Raw genomic sequence first — 12,173 nt, 5'->3', positions numbered from 1 at the left:
AATCACATCACTAAAGCTCAACTTAGACCCAAGATGGAGCTGCCTCTGAAACTCTATTGGGAGAGATACTGCCTACCCAAGGCTGGAGTCTTCACATGGCTTGCTCTCTAGAATAAGCTCTTGACTGCTGAAAAATTTAGAAGGATGGGGTATGAGGGACCTACTAGATTCCCTCTATGTGAAAAGGATGAAGAGGACACAAATCACCTCCTCCTTAATCGCAACTTTGCAAACAAATGTTGGGTGTGGTTTACCCAGAAATGAGGTTGGTCCTCTGCCTTCCCTCAAACTATTTTAGGAATGCTCAAAGCTTGGTCCATCCTAAGAAGAGGTTGTCTATTTGAAGGCTTAAGGATATCTCTTCCATCTACCATAATTTGGGAATTGTGGAAGGAAAGGAATAGACATCTTTTCAAAGATGAAAAATTAGAAGTGAAATAGGTAATCAATAAAATTGAGGCTACTATGATCAAAAAAATCAACAGTATGATCAACTTCAGTCTGAAGAAGAATGCCACAGTAACTTATTGGGATGAGAAGATGAAGGGGAAATGGAAAGGACTATCTATCCCACCCTATATTGGGGATGGTCCTAAAGTAAATCTAAGGAAAAGAGTTAAATGTAAGTGGCAACCTCTAGGTGAGGGATGGCTCAAGCTAAACTTTGATGGGGCCTCTAGAGGCAACCCAGCAGTGGCAGGGAAAGGATGCTCTATCCATAACTGGGAAGGGAAGGAAATTGCCCTCAGGGCTTACCCAATAGGTAATAAGACTAATAATTGGGTTGAACTAGTTGCCCTGCTAGAAGGCCTTAATATTTACAGAAAGATGGGAGTGAAGAAATTAGAAATTGAAGGGGACTCAACAATTATTATCAACGCTCTAAGAAAAGGTAGTATGCCCAACTGGAGACTCAACTCACTATTGACATGGGCCATTGATTTATGCAAAGGTTTCAAGAGATTTACAATCAACCACATCTAGAGGGAAGGCAACAAAAGGGCTGATGAGTTAGCTAACTTGGGAGCTGATGGCATTCATCTTCCTTGAAGCTCTATCTTAGGTCCTCGTCCAACGTTTTATATAAAATGCCATATTATGGTTTTATAGCTTCTTCTCATTAAAATTTAGATATCATAACATCGACACCAGAATCCTAAAAATTATCGCTCAAACCAAGGCCAACACATATACAAACTAATCTGTCACCAAAATGCCCAGTCTGGCCGAAATGACTCTATCGAAGAAGCTTACCATTATCCTATCAATAAAGTGACTTATCGATCAAATCTTGGCTGTGATGAACTTCCAAAAGGATTCACTGAAAACATTAGTTCCATCAACACAAAATACATCGAGGAAATCAGGAGTGGTCCCAACAATGAAATAAAGAGTCTCGATGAAACCACCGTATCGATGAGACATGTGAACAGCTCATCGAGGGAAGGAGTCTAGTCGAAAGAGTGATATTGAAGGAACCAATGGATATTTTATCGATGTAGCTATTTTGAGGAAGAGAGCATATCAAAGAGGCACAAAAGATGTTGACCAAAGATAGCTTTCTCATCGACAAGACTTTTCGAGAAAAGGAAGGTGTCGTAGAGGTGCAAAATTTATTGGCCGATGAGCATAGTTCCATCGAAAATCAAAAAGTCGAAGGAGGATATTTTTCTTTCATCAACATAAAAAATTTCATCAATGACCAGATCGATAAAACAGTTGCAAAACACGGCGATGAAAGGATTCCTATCGAAAATGGGGTTTCGATGAGCTGATGGAGGATTTGATTGACATAAACACATGAGGTAGAGCCTTTCGATGAAAATGTAGAGATCGATGAAGCCTCAAAGCTCCTTAATGATGACGGTAGTTTCATCGAAACTAAGGAGACATCGATGAAACATGACATTTCGAGAGAAGATAAAGTTAAGCCATTGAAGTTCATTATTCCATCGAAAAAGCATGCGGCCATAAAATTGATGAGAATCGATGGATGATATGTAGTGCTGCTAGACAAATGATTAATTTCTACCATGAGGATCAATACAAATCTTTCTGTGACCGAATGAAACTTGGTCTATGAATCATAGCTAAAATTATATAATTCTCCTAGTCTTGGGATAAATCTTTGGAATTATGTGACCTAACTGGAGCATTTTCTAATTATCATCATGGCATCCTCTATAATATGGCGGTCCATTTCAATGTGTTGCTTGATTTTGGACTAACATATGCTGACATGGTAATTCAAGATGTTTGCAGACTTTGGGTTGGCTAGTCTGTTTTGCGGGGCAAGGATACCAGGAGGGAATGATAGTATCTTTCAAGCCTCAACCCAGGATCTATATCTGAGAGAAAATCTAAAGCTTCCAAAACTTTCATAAAATCCACAGCATTTGTATAATTTTCAAGTTTATATTTCAATGGCAATATGGCCAAGCAATGTAAGGTAGAAATACCATCATAAGATTTTGTACTTTTTCTAGGAAGTTAATCTTCCTTGGGCTAGATTGGAGGTTTTCTTGCCTCAGTTCTTTGCTACCAATGCCCACACTGAACTGAGATGTAAAATACTTTAAATCAATAAAAAATTTTGGCCCTTGGCCTATTACCTAACAAAAATAAATAATAAATAAATAAATAAAATAAAATAAATAGAACCCAATTAAATAATTAAATTAATGGTAGGTAAAAATAATATTATTTACCCATACTTTATTAAATAATTCCCACATAATAATTTATAATTAACTATCATTATTAATATCAACACCAATAAATAAATAAAATAAAATAAAATAAATAGAACCCAAATAAATAATTAAATTAAAAACAATAATTATATAAAAGTCATCTTCAACAATAAATAAAAAAAATTAAATAATTAAACAATAAATAAAGCTCAATTAAATATCAAAAAATTAAATTACGTAAATTAATTACTTAATTAAAATTTTAATTAAAATAAATAATCCAATCATGCAATAAAGCCAATAATCAAGCCATGACTAAACAAAATAAGTAGCCAGAGAGATTTGACCTCATGACCTACGAAACAAGGTAGAAGAGACTTAACCAATATGCCACATCTCTTAGTTGACCCTAAAGGGGAATCAACCAAGAAAAAGACATCAAGATAAACTAACAAGGTATACATCTTAGACCAAGAGTGTGTGAGAGAAACTATGTCATCTTCGATAACTTGCCATTGGGATAGGACATGCTCAGACCTGTGAAGCCAGGTGGAGTCGATGTTCGGTACTTGCAAACCTACATCAAAGACTAAACACAACATATAAGATTCATATACATCATATTAAACAAGCAAGTGATAAAAAAACATGATGACATATCCTGCTCGCAATGAGTGATATGGCATTGTCTCTACTTATGAAGACAGTCACGCAATAATATCAAACCAACACATACAATCATTACCATGAAGTAGGGTTAGTATCATCATCAATCTCATAATACATATAAATGATAATCATATGTTAATCCATGACTCATATAAATCTATGTTGATTTCCACATTTGATTAATAAATTTTGGTTAAATGCACACATTATCTTCCTCCCAAGAAAAATGCACTACCACTAGTAGATCTTCTATTATCAATACAGTCAACCCAATTAGCATCTGTGTAAGTCATGAGAGGAAATCACTATCCTTTTTTTATTATAGACCATAATCCAGAGTCCCTTTCAAATACTTGAATATCCTCTTGATTGCCACAATCATGATATTTCTTAGGATTTGCTTGATTTCCAGTAACCATACATACTGCATGAATAATATATCATCTAAAAGCAATCAAGTACAACAAACCACCAATCATAGATCTATATCAAGTCTGACCAACCTCTAAAGATCCGTCATCCTTACTCAAGTGACAACTAGTATTCATCGGAGTACTCATTAGTTTAGCATTCTCCATTCGAAACTTCTTTAACATCTCCTTAACATACTTTACTTGAAAGATTAGGATTCCATTATTGGATTGAGCAACTTGAAGGCCTAGAAAGAAGGATAATTTACCAATCATTGCAATCTCAAATTCCTTCTACATTTCTTCTAAAAATATTTTGCATGCCTTATCTTTTCCTCCAAACATGATATCAACAACATATAAAACTACCGTCAACAATAAATATTTCTATCAGCTGTACCTTTCTTGAAGCCTTGTTGCAGTAGATACTTGTGGAACCTAGTATACCAAGACCTATAACTTGATTGTTTTCTTAAATATATTTTATATATTTATTCTTAACGATGATTGTTACCTCTGTTAATAGTAATTATCATGTTGTAAATCATAACTAATATTTGTTGTTTCTACCTGTATAACACAAAGTATTGGGTGATTTGTCTTCCTCTTGCCATTGAGAATTCTTATGGAACTCATTAATTTACTTCTCACCACAAAAGTACATAGTTTATTCCATTGGCTCATCATCATCTATTTCCTCATTTCTCATTTTCTTAATAGCCTACAATGCATAAGCTTTTAACATACTAGTAAGATTTTATATTTAACATATTTGACTTTAATCCAATGATTGGATTCCTCCATTCATCTCCACATGATAACATTGACTACCTAGGCATTGCATCTATGAATACAACTATCAAACCATTAATAATAATTAAATGGTTTTTTATTAGTCAGCCATATCAAATTATTGAATATCATTGATAACAATCATCCCATCAAGTTTGTTAGTTAATCATATAAAACTATTATCGAAAAACTAAACAATTGCTCCCTATTATATGTCAAAGTTTAAATCTTTACTTTACACTTTAAGATCCATCACCTTAATGTGGTTGGCCATGATAAAGACACCTTACATAAATGAGAATTCTTAAACTCTAGTGTAATCCTTCATATAGCTGATCAAATTTGTCTTATAAAACTAATTTAACTTGCCTTACATGTGCCATTGAATGAATATTCTCTTGCATTCTATGAAAAAAATTAAACCTTATTATTTTGAAATCAATGAGAATGTTTCCAACAATCTCCTCATTATTTATTTGACATCAACGAAAATCTTTCCAACAATCTCATTCTTTCTTTGACATCAATGACAATCTTTCCAACAATCTCATCATTCTTTCTTTGATATAAATTACAATCGATTCGAACAATGTTGGTTATGGGTGACTAGAAATGGTGTCCTCACTAGCTCTCTCTGTTTTTTAACCCAACAAAAGAATCTATCGATATGTCCCCAATTTGGGTATGATTTCTCTACCTTGCCCCTCATTTAAAATTGGCCAAAACTAGCCTATGAGGCTATTTATAACACATTGAGTCACTTTCTTGAGGTTGACTTAGGTACTAGCAAGTTCTCTCATACCTCCTATGCTAGGATATTGGTCAAAATTGATCTTTCCAAGGTATTGTAGAGGAGATTAGTTTGTAGTTGGGTGAGTGGCCTTAGAATCAAATAGTTGACTATGAAGGTATTTTCTTCTACTATAGATGTTCCACGATAAGATATTTGACTTTCACTTGTCCCCCATGGGTTCCACTTGAGATTTTCCTCCATTTGGTGGAAGAACGCTGACTGTAACCATCTCACGTTATTCCCTACTTCTTTGAAATATGACTCAAAGAAATTTGTTGATTCGGTATCTCCTCTTGTTTCTTCAATTGATTTGACTACCTAGGTTTCTCCTCTATTTGCCCCTACATATGGGGACTTAGACTGCTCTCCTTTTCCTTCAATGGTCCTTGATTCTCAATCTTCATTAAGTAAGGTCTTCCCCTCCAAACTGGATGCTCATTAAGGTGGACCTTCTATTTTTTCTATAGGTGCTTCCTCCACTACTCCAATTCTTTCCACTTCCAGTGATGATTCGTCATGGATAATTGTTCATCAAAAGAAAAATTCAATCCTTAATGGTTCTTGCCTCACAAAATGTCCCACTTAGGCTGAAGTTTGGTCCCAACTTAAATTATAATTGATTTTGTAATTTTGATGTTCTATTTTGTCTCTTTGTAGTTGTGTTATCCTTTTGGTAAGTTGATTCTACCATTTTTATGTTGTTCAATGTTTCATCAATTTATTTTGTTGTAATTTTGAGTAGTTGATTCCATTGCATTAATCCTTTTTTCTTTAGTCAATTACCTTCTTTTCTTTGTGACAAGGTTTAGGCCTCATAAAAAACCCTACTTATCTTAATCAAAAATAGTAAAATTAAAAGATATATAAAGAAAATATATAAATATTATTTCAAATTTTATATATCTCATTATTATGTTAGTTATTATCAATTTAATTATAAATTAAAATTTTATTTTACACCTTAAAATGTATACCTAAATTCAGTCTATGCAATTCATTATAATTTAATAATCTCAAATTTATTGTGAAAGATTTTTGGATTCAACTATGTAAGCATTTTTGCATCAATATTTTGGGTCGTGCTATGTGAACCATGATGAGAAGAACAATTGAAAGAAAGAAATGATAGATTACAAGCTAAGACTAAATAAAAAGACTAAGGGGAGGGGAGGTGAGAAAGGTGCACACAATTCAAGGAGAAAGGAATGAAAAGACTTAAAAAACCCCGAGAAGATCAAAACCTTAAAATAGGAGGAAACTGATTAAAAAAAAAAGGCTACAATAAAAGAAAACTCAAAGAATAACAAGAAAAAGAAAATAAAAGAAGAAGAAGAAAAATAAAACCTCAATAACTCAAGCCAAAAATTTAAAAACACAAAGACAACATTAATTAAAATAAGATATCATTACTAATATCTTAGTAATGATATCATTAATAAGGTATTATTAATCATATCTTATTTAATTGATGTTGTATTGCAAAGGAAATCCCCACCCCACTCCCTATCTATCTGTATGTCTATCTATCTATCTATCTATAGAGAGAGCAATACAATTAAGGCTAATGGATATTTAATGGCCAATTTAATTAAAAAAAAATTAAAAACGAACCTAAGAACACAAACAAAATAAGAAAGATAAAAGTTAGAAACAATAATAAATCAACAATGAAACAGAGACTAAATAAAATAAAAATATTATATAATAAGTTTTTTAATATTTATTTCACATTTCAATATAAAATTACAAATTTCATTTTCCCCCATATAGATTTATATAAAAAAAACTATAAAAACTATATTAATAAAGTAATCTTATTTGCTACCTTTATAAGAATTAAATGTCTATCCACCTATGTTTTCTAGTAAAACATGTCCACACATTTATTTAATTATTTGCTCTATATTACTTTACTTCTTTATGATCATAATCGAATTTACAATTCAATGGACCTTATTTACTAGTGTTAAAAGTTGTGCTTTGTAAATTTTCCCTGACACAATATAATTTTTCGTTTTTATATTAAACAAAAAGCCTTGCACTCTATTATATTTTGGTCGTGTGTTTGACCACTTTACTGAATTCTTAATTGAGTACGATTCTATCTAGAAGGTCATTGCCAATTGGGTCATGGATGGCAATCACTAGTTCAAGCTGCTGTTATGTGATTTGTGGAAGTGACTTTCATTAACGTCCAAATTCAACATCCATGATTAACGCAGAAATTTTATTATGTAGAAAATCATGTCATGAAATGCTCCACTGACCTCCAAAATTCAATATTTTCATAAATGGTCTTGCAAATCTGGATTTTCTCGTCCATAAGTGTAAAATAATGGGCGGACGAAAGTACGTTGCAGGAACCTTATGCGGGCTTGGTAAACTAAACGAGTGTAAACTATCCAGAATTTTGACTCCGATAATTTCTCTTTTCGATTGACCGTGGAAGAGACGGCACCAAATCGACTTTCAATGTTTGAAATAGTTACGTGCCCTCTGTATTTTATACTATCAAAGCTCTCCACTTCCAAATATGCCCTTCAAACATTTTTTCTTTCCTGCGTTCTGTCCCTTCGACATCATTTCTGTTTTGAAGAATGATTACAGGGAAGTATCTTTCGTCCTCTCGTCCTTTTGTGTCATTACTTCTGAGTGTCTTATTTATGTCGTGCTTGCAGTGCTCGCAATATGCAGAGAGCACTGATCGCTCTTCTGCAACTGCATACAGAGGCACCACATGGATCAACAGTATCCACTCATTAGATTTCTTGCCATCATCATTTTATGCAGATGCACTCATCAGGCCAATTCTTCTCACCGCCACTATCTTATATAACAATTTGAATCTGCAGTTTGGATGCGGATTCTTCTGCTATGGCAGTCCTTGTGACACAGGATACCTATTTGCAACTTTCTTTGTTATCAGATACAATACTGGTAAGCTGTTGGACATGCAAATGGTGTGGAGTTCAAACCGAGAGCAGATGGTGCAAGAAAACGCAACCCTTGCACTCACCTCCACAGGAGTTGTGTTAAGGGACGCAGATGGTACTCTCGTTTGGTCTACAAATACATCCAACCATGATTTTCAAGGGATGATGATACAAGAATCTGGGAATCTTGTTCTCTTTAACATCTCCAGTGGAATCATATGGCAGTCTTTTGATCATCCAACTGATACTGCGCTGTTGGGTCAGAAGTTGAAAGTGGGGCAGAAGCTTACTGCAAACACTTCTCCTACTAATACAAGCCGAGGTATTTTCTGTTTATCCTTGTCTGTCGATGGCTTCGGTGTGTTTACAGACACTGTACCCCCTCAAAAGTATTTTACGTAACCTTTTACACCTTCACCAGTGAGTTTATATTATCTCCAGTTCGACAACGTGTCAGTATATTTCTTTACTGAGAATGGTATCGCGTTTAAGCAAATTCCCATACCCAGGGGTAGCCTCTCCTTTAAGATTGATTCAGATGGGCATCTGCAGTTTTGTTCAATTCTAGAAGTGGTACTAAGGTCTAAGATTGACTATTTATCAACCTTTCTGGGCATATTGGATGTGTGCGATTATCCAGCGCTATGTGGAAAATTCTGTTTTTGCACAGATGGGCAGTGCAGCTGTCCAAGACAGGGCAATGCTTTTTATCAGATTGACGCCACAAAGCCCAATTTGGGTTGTCTTCCCCACAGACCTCTTGCGTGCTCAGATACATCCATAATCAGTAACCGTGCCCATGGTCATCACTTTTTGGAGCTGGAGCATGTTTCCTATTTTACTTATCGTTACAATAATCCTTCCATTCCACAGTTGGTCTCACGAGATTACTGTCAAAATCTTTGCCTTGAAAATTGCTCTTGCAAAGCTGCGTTTTTCAGGTATGGTGTCAATTTTTCTAGGGGGTATTGTTATCTGGAGTCTAATGTCTACTCTCTGAAAATGAATAATCAAAGTGACGTGTTTTACAATTCCACTGCTTATATTAAAGTTCAATCAAGGTCTAAGCAGATTAACTATTCGGTTATAGTTATCATTGTTGCTGCTCTCCTGTTTCTCTTTGTCTGTACATGGATAAGTAAGTATAAAAAATGCAGACGAAAAAAGGATGAAGATGAGGACAATCGTGTAGATTGGCCGGCAGGCTTGCCTCTGCGTTACTCATTCCAAGAATTGCAGAATGCCACAAATGACTTTAGTATGAAGTTGGGAAGTGGAGGATTCGGTTCAGTTTATGAAGGTGTTTTGTCAGACGGCTCAAAGATAGCTGTGAAGCGCCTTGACAGAGCAGGACAAGGGCAAAAAGAATTTCGGGTAGAAGTGGAAACTCTAGGTAAAGTTGATCATCTTAATTTGGTAAGGCTGAAGGGTTTCTGTGCAGACAAAGCCCATCAAATGCTTGTATACGAGCATTTACCAAATGGGTCTCTGGATAAATGGATATTTTCCAAGAAGAAGCATCAAAATTTTCTGGACTGGAAGACTAGATACAAAGTAGTTCTGAATATTGCAAGGGGATTAGCATACTTACATGAAGATTGTCGAGAACAGATAATACATTTCGACATCAAGCCTCAGAACATTCTCCTGGATCAGAACTTCAATGCCAAAGTCTCAGATTTTGGCTTGGCAAAGTTGGTTAACAGAGAACAAAGTGAAGTTATAACCTTGCTGAGAGGGACACCGGGGTATATGGCACCTGAGTTACTGAACATGCATTTCACGGAGAAGGCGGATGTATTTAGCTTTGGTGTTATGGTGGTAGAAATTGTCAGCGGAAAAAGAAGCAGAGAGCTTTCAGAGAACGGCTTGTTTCCACTGTTACAAATCAAAGCAGAGGAGGGGAAGTTAATAGATTTGATAGAAGAGGGACTTCAAGATGAGCAAAGGAGTGTAAGTGAGGAAGCAGTAGAAGTGATAAAAATGGGAATGTGGTGTGTACTGGAAGATTTTACGAGGCGGCCAGCAATGTCAACTGTGGTGAAGGTGTTGGAGGGTTTAAGAGAGGTGGCCAGCGATGTTCCTTTCGCGTTTGCAGTGTCCTCAGTTGCTCGTAATCAGCAGTCGCTTTACTCAGCTAATCCAAATCCTAACAGGAACCTCTGCTTCTCCCCTGCTCCTAAACCTTTGGTGCTATCTGGACCTAGATAATTTGCTTATTTATTTATATCCCTCAGAGTTTTACTATCAAACAGGTGAGAAGATCCAAGAGTTAAAGCAAATAGTTGGTTTTTGCTTAAATATAGGAAAATTATCAAATATTTAAAAAATGTCAATCATAATGTAACCTATGTCATTTATATACAATAATGTGTATCCCATTTATTACGTGACAGAAAAAATACAAGTATTAGTAGTCAAAATTTAGGTTTACATAGGACATAAATCTATTTAATTTATTGCACATAAATCGATTTAATTTATTGCAATTAAAGAAAACATTTTAAAACATTATACTATTAATATAAAATATTATATATTTATCTTCACAGTTAATAGCTTAAATTTATGTGATCTTACAACTATTTTGTCCAAACACAAAACATAATTGTTATATTAAATGTATACATGATAATTCAAAATATGCACAAGTGTACTGCTTCTCATCTTAATACAGATAAAATGATATATGTGCAATTGCTAATCCTAATATACGCAAGTATCATTTTATCTCTTCCACATATACAATTAATGTTCATTTTGGAGACTTTTGCTACCACACATGGTGACAATTGTTTTTTCTTACCATTTTTAGTTCCATCTATTTTTCAAAAAAAAGTTCAGTCACTCGATTTGTGAAATTACAACCGGTTGAAGAGAATTTATTACGAAGCATTGTTACAACAACACAGGGAGATCTTTAGTACACTTTTCCTTTGTAATTCTAAATTTGATAAAGGCCACCACACATTCGTTTCTTCAATATTGCTCGTTGATGTCAATTTTTCTGTGTCAAGTTTGAAAATCCTCTGCAAACTAATCTTTTCATATTTGAGACTAGAAAACATTTGTATAAAATGAGAAAACTCTGTGTATCCGCTGTAACAGTTAATAAAAGATATTGCCCTACTTTTCCAGTTGATGCAGCCATATATTGGTGAGGGACATCATTCGATTTGTCGGTTTAGACTTCTGTGTGTTCTGTTATTTCTTGATTGTTGTTCTGTTTCTATTGCTATTTGAAATTGCGCAACAATTGATTCTTGCTTTTAAATACTTAATCTTTATACAATGGGGACATCTGATATCATGGTTCAATACAACAATTCATCAACAAAATTGAATCCAATAGAAAAATTGCCTACAAACTGAAAGAATTTGAAGAAAGTGATTTATAAGTAAAGAGCCTATGGGTATTAAACAAATTTTGGAGGCTCCAACTGTTCCACCAAATCATACTTTAAACAACTTGCAACGTCTGCTTTGTTGGTTCAACACCAGACTGGGTTGCAAACAGGTACCTGGTGTATGATAGCTCAAATTCTATTTGGATATTTCAACAAATTCATTTCTTGAATAGGTAGCATGTTATTTTTCAGGACACATTATGGTAGAGAGCTTGGTCCTAGCTTTTATCAAGAGGAATTTCAACCGGTTTGTGGGATTTATTCACAAAGCATTTGTTGGAAATACAATCACATTTATTTAATTAAATTTGTCAGCTTATTCAGACGTCTCCGTATCTTTCATATGTATAGTATTAAAGACTAACAATCTCTGCAGATGTTCTCTAAGGATTTGAAAATATTTTCTATTAACTCCTCCAGCCTTTTCATTGTCACATCACATGCTTTTGGGCAGTTCAAAATATATTATTATATGA

General features: G+C 34.4%; 1 protein-coding gene across 1 annotated transcript; it reads left to right on the top strand.

The window, feature by feature from the left end:
- The first annotated feature begins 486 nt into the window (after positions 1-486).
- LOC131045185 (G-type lectin S-receptor-like serine/threonine-protein kinase SD2-5) lies at positions 487-10,501 on the top strand. The gene is made up of 3 exons (XM_059208587.1): positions 487-892; positions 7,965-8,612; positions 8,712-10,501. Exons 1-3 carry the CDS (start codon positions 487-489, stop codon positions 10,499-10,501), a joined length of 2,844 nt encoding a protein of 947 aa, XP_059064570.1.
- The last annotated feature ends 1,672 nt before the right edge of the window (positions 10,502-12,173 follow it).

This window comes from Cryptomeria japonica, chromosome 7, assembly GCF_030272615.1.
Source record: "Cryptomeria japonica chromosome 7, Sugi_1.0, whole genome shotgun sequence".
NCBI classification, from domain to species: Eukaryota; Viridiplantae; Streptophyta; class Pinopsida; order Cupressales; family Cupressaceae; genus Cryptomeria; species Cryptomeria japonica.
The sequence above is the reverse complement of the archived record's forward strand: the minus strand, read 5'-3'. Positions and strand labels throughout refer to the sequence as shown.

What these genes read in the sequence shown, in the direction of transcription:
- LOC131045185 (XM_059208587.1), top strand. Translation starts at nt 487, where the DNA reads ATGATCAACTTCAGTCTGAAGAAGAATGCCACAGTAACTTATTGGGAT. An exon ending in TATCAACGCTCTAAGAAAAG is followed by an intron (nt 893 to 7,964) that starts GTAGTATGCCCA and finishes GAATGATTACAG; the next exon opens with GGAAGTATCTTTCGTCCTCT. An exon ending in TCCTACTAATACAAGCCGAG is followed by an intron (nt 8,613 to 8,711) that starts GTATTTTCTGTT and finishes CACCTTCACCAG; the next exon opens with TGAGTTTATATTATCTCCAG.